The sequence below is a fragment of the Bufo bufo genome, chromosome 3 (assembly GCF_905171765.1).
Source record: "Bufo bufo chromosome 3, aBufBuf1.1, whole genome shotgun sequence".
Lineage (NCBI taxonomy): Eukaryota > Metazoa > Chordata > Amphibia > Anura > Bufonidae > Bufo > Bufo bufo.
Window position 1 is genome coordinate 121891749 of NC_053391.1, and position 11935 is coordinate 121903683.

Below are 11935 nucleotides of genomic sequence, written 5' to 3' on the forward strand. Positions count from 1 at the left end.
AAGTGTGCATGCTGAGACCTTGAGCAATTTCATGAGGGTAGTATTCACTATAAGCAGCACGCAGGCACAGTTCATAAGGGGGCCTGTTGGCACACAGAAGAGCAGACACAGTTCATAAGGCAAGGGGGGCTATGGTGGCACTGTTATACTATTGTGCCAGCGCCACCATAGCCCCCCCTCCCCCATGAACTGTTCCTGTGTGCTGCTTATAGTGGACAGTGCCCTCAGACAATGAATGGGGCCAAACGGAAGTGTTTTTTTTCACGGTATTGAGACCCTATGACGGAAATAGAAATGCAAGTCTGAAAGTAGCCTAATATGTAACCCGCTCCCCGGCACCCGATTCGCTCCTGATGCCTACACGGCTGCCTCTGCTGGGAGTATGGAAGGGGAGGAGCCAGTGAAGGTGGTGGGATGGGCCAGTGGTGGTTAGTGGGCGGAGTTAGTGGGGCCCCATTCAGATTCTTGCTATGGGGCCCAATGATTTCTATGTACGCCCCTGCAGAGGATGTACCACAGGCAAGGGCAGGCTGGGAACTTAAAGTAGCAATGGAAATTTTTATTTTTTTTAAAGGGGCCCCAATTTTGTAGATAGCTCCAAACTGACAGAATTTGGGTCAACACAAGTAGATGGGGCCAATACAAGTTGGTGGGGTCAGTAATACCACAGTGCAGCACAAAATACCTCCACAGAAGCTGTCCCTCTGTTTTGGCCATCAATAGCTGCCACATTCTGTCCTCCTCCTCCTCCTCCAATTTCTAAGGAGTAGGGGGTTCAGGAGGTGAGATGTGGGCCACAACACCAAGCCAGAGATCCCCAGAATAAGGGACCCCTGATCCTCCTCTCTTAACAGAGTGGTAGTGGTCAACTGTTCCATTTTTAAGAAATATGATACCGTGATATAAATCATTTTCATTAGATAACCTTGTTAGAAGGAGAGCTGCCATACAGTGTGACAAAGAAGGATATTACTGAAACAGAAATACAAATGAAAGTTTAGAACCAGACTGAATGTGAGCTTTGTGATGAAAATGAACAAAAAAAAGTAATTCCTCCTACAGCTCACAAATGTCTAACATCCCAGAACTAAGCTTCAGACTGTCTCAGACTTCAAGGATTTTTCCTAGAAAATTCTGCCATGAACTTTCTTTTGCTGCGATGTCTATTATTTTTACAGGGACATGTTGATTTCTCAGCTCAGGTGGTAAATTCCAGACAGTTTATCAGGAGAGCATCTATTTTCAGACATATGAATCATTGGCCCCAAAATCCTCCTGCATACACAGCTCAGTCCGAACTGTCGCCAAGCTCAATAAACCCTCCCTGGGCTTACGGAATATAAAAATAGAGAATACTTTTATGTCACCCTCAGTTACATTCCACCGTTCCACTTAAAACAACACAGCCTGCACTCAGTAAATTTGTGTGGTCTCATTGCAAACGTCATTACTGTTTGTCAGTATCCAACAGCTCAAGCTAAACGTGTAATTATTTTCACTCTGCCGCTTTTGTGCGGACTAATCCTTTGAAAGTAGATTTACCAACCATTTGAAATATTACGATGCCTTCAACATTTCTGTAATATTGAAGAATCCCTTCAGACATCAGAAAGAACAAATTCCCAGCAGCGTTCATTTGGCATAATTACTACTTGAACATTTCTAGAGGATTATAAAAACAATTATCAGCTTTTTCCACATCCTTCTAATGCTAAGACAAATACACTTATTTCATTTTTGAGCATTGTAGACATTTTGGTTCATCAGAGTGGCACAAAAAAAAAAATACTTAAAAAAAAAAATGGCTAACTCACCCAATTAAATCTGACCTGTGGAACAAAATCAGATTTAGCTTTAATCAAGGAGGCTAGACTAGGTCAGCAATTTCATCTCAGTAGACGTTTTACTACTTGCTGTCAATAGATGTACCATAGAAACCAACATGCAGATATTAGAAGACTGATTACTAGAAGGGCAGATGGATAGAAGGTGGATAAGAATATAAACCTATATGGACTGTAGATATGTTGAAGAGTTATAGCCTATCCACAGGATCCCAGCAGTAAGACCCCCACTGATCAAGGGAAGAGGTGCAGGACCCCCGAAATGAACGGCGCAGCACTTGGCTATTTCCAGCAGGTCCCATAGAGATAAATATAGCAGCAGAGTGCATGGTCGACCTGTCACTCCATTCATTTGGGAAGGGGGGCCCAGAGAACGTGGCGCCGTTTTTGTGATCGATAGGGGTCCCATTGGTAGGACCCGCAATAATCTAAGGCCTCATTCACATTTCTGTGTCTATTTAACATCCGTGAAAAAATCAGTCTGTGTTTCATCTGTGAAGATGACCGCGGAGGATCCGTGTTTGGTCCGTGTGTCCTTTTTTTTGCTCGCCATATGTCATCTGTTTTCCACTGCTCAGCTGAAAATTAATTTCAAAAGCATCGCCTCTCAGTGGGCAGTGAAAACGGACCAGACATGGATGCCATCTGTGTTGTGTCTGTGAATTTCACTGACCCATAGACTTCAATGGGCGTGTTTGGTCCGCATCATGGACCAAAGTAGTGCATGTAGACATGCACGCCCATTGAAGTCTATGGGTCCATGAAAATCACGGACATAACATGGATGGCATCCGTGTTGCGCTTGTTTTTCACTAACCACTGATAGGAGATGCTTTGGAAATTAATTTTCATGGAATGCGAATGACACGCGGAGGGCATAAAATGGACACACGGACCAAACAGATCCTTCACAGACAACTTCACAGATAAAACACGTACAGATTTTTTTTACGCCCGTCAAAAAGACACGGACATGTAAACGAGGCCTTAAAAGGATATATACTATATAAATATATATGATATAGTATACATATATAGTTATATATTTAGTAATGGAACTCAAAACGATAAGAAGTATTGGTCAATTAATTCGCCGATCTTATGAATTTCAATTCCACCTCTATGATTGCTTGCCAAAATGTGTGGCGCAAATTAATTGATCCTTGTTTGCTGCTCTACATCTGGGGTGTTATTGCCTTCTTCTGAAGTTGTATGGAGGTCTGCGATCAAGAGTGGGTGTAACTAGCACCCAAATTCAAGCTCCATTGTGCTGATAGGCCCACTTGGTTTCGCCACAGATTTTACTCTGTGCACTGCAGTAAAATTCCATGACGAATCCAAAGCAGAATTAATATCCTTCAGATTACAAAATCTGCAGTGTGCTATAATTCCGCATGGATTTTTTCCACTGCAACCTGTCCACATGCTTTGTACTGTAAATTGCTGCAGATTCTGTCGCAGAATCCACAGCAAAAATTCCATTACAGAACACAGACTGTCCTAAATGGCAAACTAATATCCTTCAGCCTGTCAGTGTTGCGTGCTCATTAATAAGGGTACTTGAAAAACTAGAACCAACCCACTGTACGAAGGGTGCATACTGTTACCGCGAACGCATACATGACATGTTTATATGACAGGGGCCTATTATCTTTATAAATTATTTCATTATCTCTTCATATGATCTTGAAACTGAATGAATTATCCTATACCAGGAGAACTAGGTCATGGTTGATGGTATGTGATTGTCCGTCATGTATGTTAAGCATACGGCATCGGGCTGCACTAAATAGTAATTACTTTTAATTAAAAAAAAGTATCTAGACGCTATATAGTGCAGATTTACACAGGCATTTCCTCCCTATATGTCAGATTTAAGCCCCAGGGTTCAATAAAACCTGTTGACACACAGACTGAGTTTTGTGTAGCTTACCGGTATATTATTTGATACATTTCTTATCTATTAAATATATCCACTAAACGTAAAGTGGCATCATTATATCTCAAAGATAGATGAAGTCATTACCGGTAATTATAGGTAACACATCTAGGGGAGTCGGAATGGTTATTGCAACGTTTATTTCAGATTTATTGCAAACACACATTACCCAAATCCCTTTCCCACACAATTAATACGAAACTGTGATATGAATTTGAAACCTACTTAGGCCATTGGGTGTTGAACCTGCTTTATTTAAAAGCGCAAATATACACACTCCATATCAAGAAAAAATGTAAAGTACGTACACCAATTCCCATTGCCTTCTACTGAATTACGTTCTACATAGACGGTCCGGACAAATCAACATACATAAGATTGAGAGTTCCCCAGAGTGAGGTTAAGTAGAGGGGGCCCACTTGTTGGCCACCCTGCCATCAGCTATAATTGATGGGGAAATCTGTATGTAAGCCCCAGTTCTTCTGTGTCACTGTATGGTGCTCCATTGGAATTAATGGGTGTAGTCATTGCTTTAAATAGTTATGAGATAAGATTTACTTAATGGGGTTGTCCCATCTTGGATATTGAGGGCATATCGCTAGGATGTGCCCCCAATGTCTGCTAGGTGCGCACCTTTACTTAGAACGGAGCCTGAAAAATGTTAGAGCTAGAGAACACACCGAGCATGCGCAGCCACCCAATATTCATTTCTATTGCAGTGTGCTTGGCTATTTTTGGCAGTCCCATTGAAAAGAATGGAAGCTCATCAAGCTAGCGTGGCGACAGCTCCATTTACTTCTATGGGGCTTATGGAAATAACTGAGCCAGCGCCCTACTATTCTCAGTAGTTCCATAGAAATTAATAGAGGGAGGCAGCGCATGCACACTGCGCCATCCGGCACTTTGCGGACTCCGCACTAAGTATATCAGACATTGGGGACATATCCTAACTATATGCCTCCAATGTCTGAGATGAGAATACCCCTTTAAAGCAGACATTTCCTTTCCTACCTATAACATAGTGCTAGAACAGTCTGTTTAATAAAGAATATACAAATTACAGATATTTATCAGAGCTGTATTATTCAATGTAATATTCACAAACACTATGAAAATTATTAGATGACTCTTGTCTCGGGCATCTCCTACCAGTGTCACTGGTGCCAGTGACAAGCTAAAATACACCTAGATTTAATAATGTATAGGAGTTTAAATGATAAGCATTATTAGACCAGATCCTACACCTTAGGTCTCAGTATGTTACTTAGTATGGTACTCAAAATTAATGAAAACTGTGTACATGTAAATAGACTTGCAAACAAGTTAAAAGGGGTTATCCCATGAAGAGTATTCTGCATACTTTTGTAATTGCATGCAATTGAACATTAAGTATAACCACTGAGTTATTCAATAAAATGCATCTGTATAGCGCCACCTGCTGTTTATTCTTTTCCTTCTTTCTCTGTCCACCTTAGTAACATCTCTGAGGTGGACGCCTATGCTCAGTTCCATCTTTTAACTGCCTCTAACCACATAACTGTTAGAAGTTGTGACAGTTATACAGATAGAGCTGCAGCAGAAAGGACACCTTACTGAAAAAAGAAAAGCCCCTGAACTGCAGCAGAAAGGATACAGAAATTCTAACCAGACAAAACCGGGCATCTTCCTTTGGCTTTATGTCATGGCTTTTGTTTATAATGGAGCCATGGCAGATGTGACTAAATATTTTGCCAGTGGATCCAAACAGATACTTCCTTTGATGCCATTTATTTCAATGGGATCGATAAGGTTACTGGCGTTTTGAGCTGTAGAGTGAACTAGTCTTGACAAAATACTGGAAAGTAGTATATGTCAAGAAATATCCCTGGCGGATGCATCGAATGGATACATAGAGTGTCTTTATAGCCTACATCTGGGCAAAACTCATTGAGATGTGTGTATATATATACAGTATATATATATATATAATTTGATCCTGCAGATTGTTGCATACATTGGGAGATTTATGTATCAGACATACACAATAAACATGATATAAACTATTTTGCTATAAAAGCACATCATTTATCATACATTACCAAGAGATATCACCAAACATACATGTCAGAAAAAAATATAATATCAACATAAAACTGTGGCAGAAAATATAGAAGTTAAATATTGAACTATTCGGTCTTACCATCTTGCTGCTGCTCCCTTGACCCCCTCAGTGCCAACTACAAAGCCAGCCCAATCCATAGTGGTTGTCTTTTTATAGCGTCACTCAGAATTAATACGTTTGTTCTAAGTTTAGACAATAGATGTAAGGTTGGAAAAGTTCAGTAACTGGATCTCAGAATAATCCAAGGCACTTGTCCCAGGGGCCATTGTTTTTCAGAGAAATATTAGGTGCGGGAAGCTCTTTTACATTTCACACAGAAGGTTTTAGGACCTGTAAACATTTTATGGAATGGCAGCTGTGGATGAAAGCCTTCCTGGTATGTCATAGACACAAATGGTGCATCTATAATATAAAGCGACCAGTGTGATCTTCTGCTGTATCTGACACTGACATAGACAGATACTGATATTAGCACAACGTGAACCTAGAATTGCTGATGTTCTCCTGTGACCTAAACATGATAATGAAATTAATTTTTGAGTTTAGTAGGCAGTCAACCCCAATTCAAACTGTGTGTCCTTGAGTCATTAGTTTTTGCATCATTGTATTGATGTATCGCACTATTTATCTTTATTGAGAGCAAAAAAAAAGTCTTACATAAAGGCCAGGTCAGTCTTGGCAATGATATTTTGTATTGACTCAATGCATTTAAAATGAAAAATGAATATTTTCAGTCTACAGCTCCTTTGCAGACATCTGTATCAGCAAATCCTATGTAGTCCATTCCTACAGTCCTATTTTTTTTCTTTTGTCCACTACATTTTTAAAAGGTCTAGAGTCTGAGTTGTTTACCTCATGTACATCTTCTCCATGCCATTTCCCCCCCCCCCAATTAGGACTCTCTTGACCCCTTTTCACCATGTAACCAAATCTGGTTTGTTTCCCTCCTCTATGTAGAACTTCCTTTTGCTATGTCCAACCAACCCAATGATTCACTTCTGTGCCGCACCCCTGGTTTATATTTCCTCCCACCCAGGTAGTTACACAGACACTCCTTTATCACTGACACGCCCATGGACAGGACATCCCAGGAAATAAGAAAGAGCTGTATGGACATGATCATGTGACCACAGTCCAGAACGAAGGGTAGGAACAATAAAGGTAAGAGAAATACATTACAATATTACAGTTACATTCATAAATTAATATTTTAAATGAGGTTGATACAAACCAGAAAACACCTTTAAGTTGCCCATAAATAGAGATGGCCTTGCGGTTCGCCCGGCGATCGTTTCGCGGCGAACTTTGCGCGTTCGCGATTCACGGAACATGCGAACATATGGAGAAGTTCGCGCCCGCCATATTCTTTTACATTATGAAGAACTTTGACCCATGACACATCCATCAGGTGGTACAGGACAGGGACAGGCTGTTAGGGTGCTAGCTAATAGGGCAACAAAAGTCCTTTTAAGGACTAGTATAGGTGTGCTATCGATATGTGTGATACACAGAGGGGTGCGATATACTTATACTTTTAGGCCTCCTGCACATGACCGTATTTTTCCCCCGTTTACTGGCCGTTTTTTGCGTTCCGTATACGGTCCGTATACGGAACCATTCATTTCAATGGTTCCGCAAAAAAAACGGAATGTACTCCGTATGCATTCCGTTTCCGTATTTCCATTTTTCCATTCCGTTTAAAGATAGAACATGTCCTATTATTGCCCGCAAATCACGTTCCGTGGCTCCGTTCAAGTCAATGGGTCCGCAAAAAAACAGAACACATACGGAAATGCATCCGTATGTCTTCCGTTTCCGTTCAGTTTTTTGCGGAACCATCTATTGAAAATGTTATGCCCAGCCCAATTTTATCTATGTAATTACTGTATACTGTATATGCCATACGGAAAAACGGAACGGAAAAACACAACAGAAATGGAAACACAACGGAAACAAAAAACGGAACAATGTATCTGTGAAAAACAGACCGCAAAACACTGAAAAAGCCATACGGTCGTGTGCAGGAGGCCTTATAATGAGTCAAAAACACATAGATCTATATAGTGATCACCTGGAAGTCAGGGGCCTAGGGGCTTACTAGGGCCATTTTTATATAGGGTAAGGTTCCGGACGGGGTCGCTCTTATCAGGACGGGTGGTCTGTGGTTAGGCTATCAGGGCCAGAATAGCACCCCCCTGAAGGGCAATATCAGGGACAGTTCTTTGCCAACCCTGTCCTTCAATACCACATCACCATCTAGCCCAGGGATAGATGGTTTTTGCTTTCCCTCCAGAATTCATGGATGTGCACTGGTACCCCCCGGATTGTGGTAGGACATATGGTTTCTGATTTGGTGCCGCCGAGCACTTGTTATTGCCTACCACATCTATGCTTTTTGCTTAAAGGGGTTCTGCACTTTGTTTTAACTGATGATCTATCCTATGGATAGATCATCAGCATCTGACGGTGGGGGTCCAACACTCGGGACCTCCGCCGATCAGCTGTTTGAGAAGGCCGCGGCGCTTCAGCAGCGCCGCAGCCTTCTCGCTGTTTACCGCTGGCCCAGTGACGTCACGATTAGTATCAACTAGTGTGGGCGGGGCTAAGCTCTGTTCACTTGAATGGAGCTTAGCACCACCCACGCTAGTTGATACTAGTCGTGACATCACTGGGCCAGCGGTAAACCGTGAGAATGCCGTGCCACTGCTGGAGCGCCGCTGCCTTTTCAAACAGCTGATCGGCGGGGGTCCTGGGTGTCGGACCCCCGACGATCAGATGCTGATGATCTATCCAGAGGATAGATCATCAGTTAAAACAAAGTGCAGAACCCCTTTAACTTTAATAATTTAATTTATTTTCCTTTTGAGGGATATCTTTTCCATTCACACGTCCGCAAAATGGGTCTGCATACGTTCCGCAATTTTGCGGAACGGGTGCAGACCCATTCATGTTCAATGGGGCCGGAATGTGCTGTCCGCATCTGCATTTGCGGATCCGCATCCGCATTTGTGGATCCGCACTTCCGCATCTTTGCTTCCGTCTGTAATTGCAGACAAGATTAGGCATTTTCTATTATAGTGTCGGCGATGTGCGGTCCACAAATCGCGGAATGCACATTGCCGGTGTCCGTGTTTTGCGGATCTGCAAAACACTTACGGACGTGTGAATGGACCCTCACAGTAAAATTATTAAAGGTTACGTTTTATCTTTATGTATATTCTAATGGATTGCCTTCCTTGTACAATGTTATAATATACTTTCTATGTTAGAAAGTATATTATAGTGCATTTGTATTGTGCGGCAGTTGTGTGCGGATCTGCTGCGATACTGCAGGTATATAGAGGGACAAGTGTTATTGGAACAAATAATCTCTACTGGTATGATATACCAGTCGCCCCCCAAAAAAACGGATTGAAGCGGGGGTTATATACCAATATACTTTCTTTATAGTGCATTTGGGTACTGTATAGTGCATTTGCGCATGCGCATACGCAAAAAATATATTGCCGAAATTTAGCATTGAAAAAAATTATAAATGGAGATCGCTAATTCGAATAATACATCTGGTATGTCACTGTCCATGTTGTGGGACTATTTGTGCACTTCTAGTAATAATTTCTTGGCTGCAAATATGAGCTGAAGGTTTTTCAGGTTCACCTGCCATTAAAATGAATGTGACCTGCCGCGAACTTGCGGTTCGCGAACATTTAATTGCGTTTGCGCAATCGCGTTCGCGAACCGTCCCGGCAAATGTTCGTCCATCACTACCCATAAACCTACACTAGCTTTTGGCCAAAAGCTCATTTGGCCGACAGCTATTTTTGGCTATGCCTCTATGTTTTGCTCTTTTCCTGTGCATTTTGTTTGACACTTGGATCCTTGATATAGTTCTTTATGCTGTTATAAGTTTCCACTGGCTATTTCATGCAGATTGTAATGCCTGTGGTCAGGGGCGGACTGAGAAGCCTCAGGGCCCCATGGCAAAATAAATCAAGGGCCCCCTTACAGGCCCCACCCATGTTCTGCTGCAAGCCCCACCCACGTGTACAGGACCAGGCCCCTCCTGAGTCCTATCCTATACAGGTAAGTATTATGATTCTCGACTAGGGTGGCCACTTGCTTCACCCCAAAAAGGAGGACATTTTAGGCCACACCCTCAACCTGATAAACCATGCACCTCTCGCAGTAAGTGCCCGGCAAAAAATAAATAAATACGTCACTATAGCGCTTTTGCTTTACTGGACTCTGCGGGATGGAAAAGCGCTGTATTATTAACCTAGTTCAGCAGTCCTGAGTCCCCCATTCACAGTAGTTATTAACCCCTTTCACTAGTTCCCTCTTCAGTGAAGAGGGGACTGCTGAAGGGGTTAATAAATACTGTGAACAGGGGACATTTGAAAGGGGTTAATAATTACTGTGAAGGGCCTTCAATAGTTATTAACCCCTTTCAGCAGTCCCCCATTCACAGTATTTATTAACCCCTTCACTGAAGAGGGGACTAGTGAAAGGGGTTAATAAATACTGTGAATGGGGGACTGCTGAAAAGGGTTAATAACTACTGTGAAGGGCCTTCAGTAGTTATTAACCCCTTTCCACAGTCCTTCATTCACACTGGTATTTATAAGACTTTTTATAACTTATTTTTCTCCCCTTTTCACCCCGGCCCTGCCACAGCCCACAGCAACAGCAGCGCCGCCAGCCCAGCACAGTCTTTCAATTTCTTTCAGACCAGACACGGCTGAGACGTAAAGCTGCCTAGGCTACCACTTAACCCAAAACCACTACCTCAGCGAACTTAGTGCCCATGCTCCTCAGAGTTCCCTTCCTTCTCCTGCAAATCCTGCAGCTCCAATGAGTGCGCGAACAGCGCTGCGGTGTGTGTGTGACGTCAGTGCGGTGCAGAAGGAACACAGTGACGACTGACGTTATGTGCACTGCTGCGGCGGGCCCCCATCCCGGCCGGGCCCTCGGACCACGTCCGAAGTGCCCAACCGCTCAGTCCGCCCCTGCCTGTGGTCTGTGGCAGTCTATATATTCCCGCTTAAGGCTGCTGCAGTCACCCCCTCCTGCAAGCTCTGAGGTTCATTTCCACCAGCATCTCTCTGCTTCCATGCTACAGGCCTCCTCTGGTCATCTTCTGCTTGCCAGTTCCTGCTCTGTTCCCTTAGGGCACAAGGACATGCTTTCCCTCTCTTTCATAGAGCCAGCAGACGAGCCTAATCTGTTATCACCACATGGCTGCATTCCTTGGGTTGTTTAGGTTGCCTTCCCCTAAGGGTAGATGCCTGAGCAATAATGTCCTTAGCTTCTGTAGTTCCTGTTAAGGTGTCTGCGTGTGTTGTGACCTCCTGTGTCCGACCACTGCCTGTTTACCTGATTGACCGGGCAGAATTCAAATACAGAGGCAGGTTCAAAACCAGGAGAGAACTACAGAAAGAGTGGCAGGCAAAAGAAGTTAAGGTTAGGAAAGGTTAACCAGATGAGTAGTCAAGAAAGTCGGATCAGAAATCAGGAATCCAAAATAGATCCAAAGTAAACATACACCAGGTTGTAGGATAACATATATGGCATAGGCATCAGGGCTAGCCTTCTTGGAACAGAATATTGGTCCCCCTGCCGGTTCCCTGATGGATCCGCTGTTGGTCCTTTTAAATAGCTGGCTGATTAGACATCACGACTGGTGGAATGGCTGAGATTTGCACAGGTGCAGACCAGCAATTAGTGGTGATCCACATGTAGATCCTAAGGCCAGGGTGTACTGTACATCTGCAGTCCAAACTGGAAGACACTATACCTGAAGAAATGTTTGGTTCATATAGAAATAATAAAAACTTGATACAAATTTATATCGGCTTAGAGATTGCCGCCACATCAAGGCTGCTGGATTTTTTTTTAGCCTATGGGCTCTGAAAATTGTCAAGACAAATAAATTGTTGAAAAAGAAAATTTGTTTTCCTTGCACATGTCACAAACTTACCCAGTCTCTGCGGTATGGTCCTGAGTAGAGAACATGGGTACCGTTTTAGGACGTTCATGCTCCTCACCTAATTA

At 42.9% G+C, this 11935-nt stretch overlaps 1 protein-coding gene across 1 annotated transcript in view; it reads right to left on the reverse strand.

The window, feature by feature from the left end:
- The window catches only part of MYL10 (myosin light chain 10), a 64012-nt gene extending 58013 nt beyond the window's left edge, over positions 1 to 5999 (reverse strand). The window contains exon 1 of the mRNA XM_040421813.1: positions 5963 to 5999. Coding sequence (XP_040277747.1) covers positions 5963 to 5965 — 3 coding nt within the window. The 5' untranslated portion in view covers positions 5966 to 5999. The remainder of the gene's footprint in view (positions 1 to 5962) is intronic.
- Positions 6000 to 11935: the final 5936 nt, after the last annotated feature.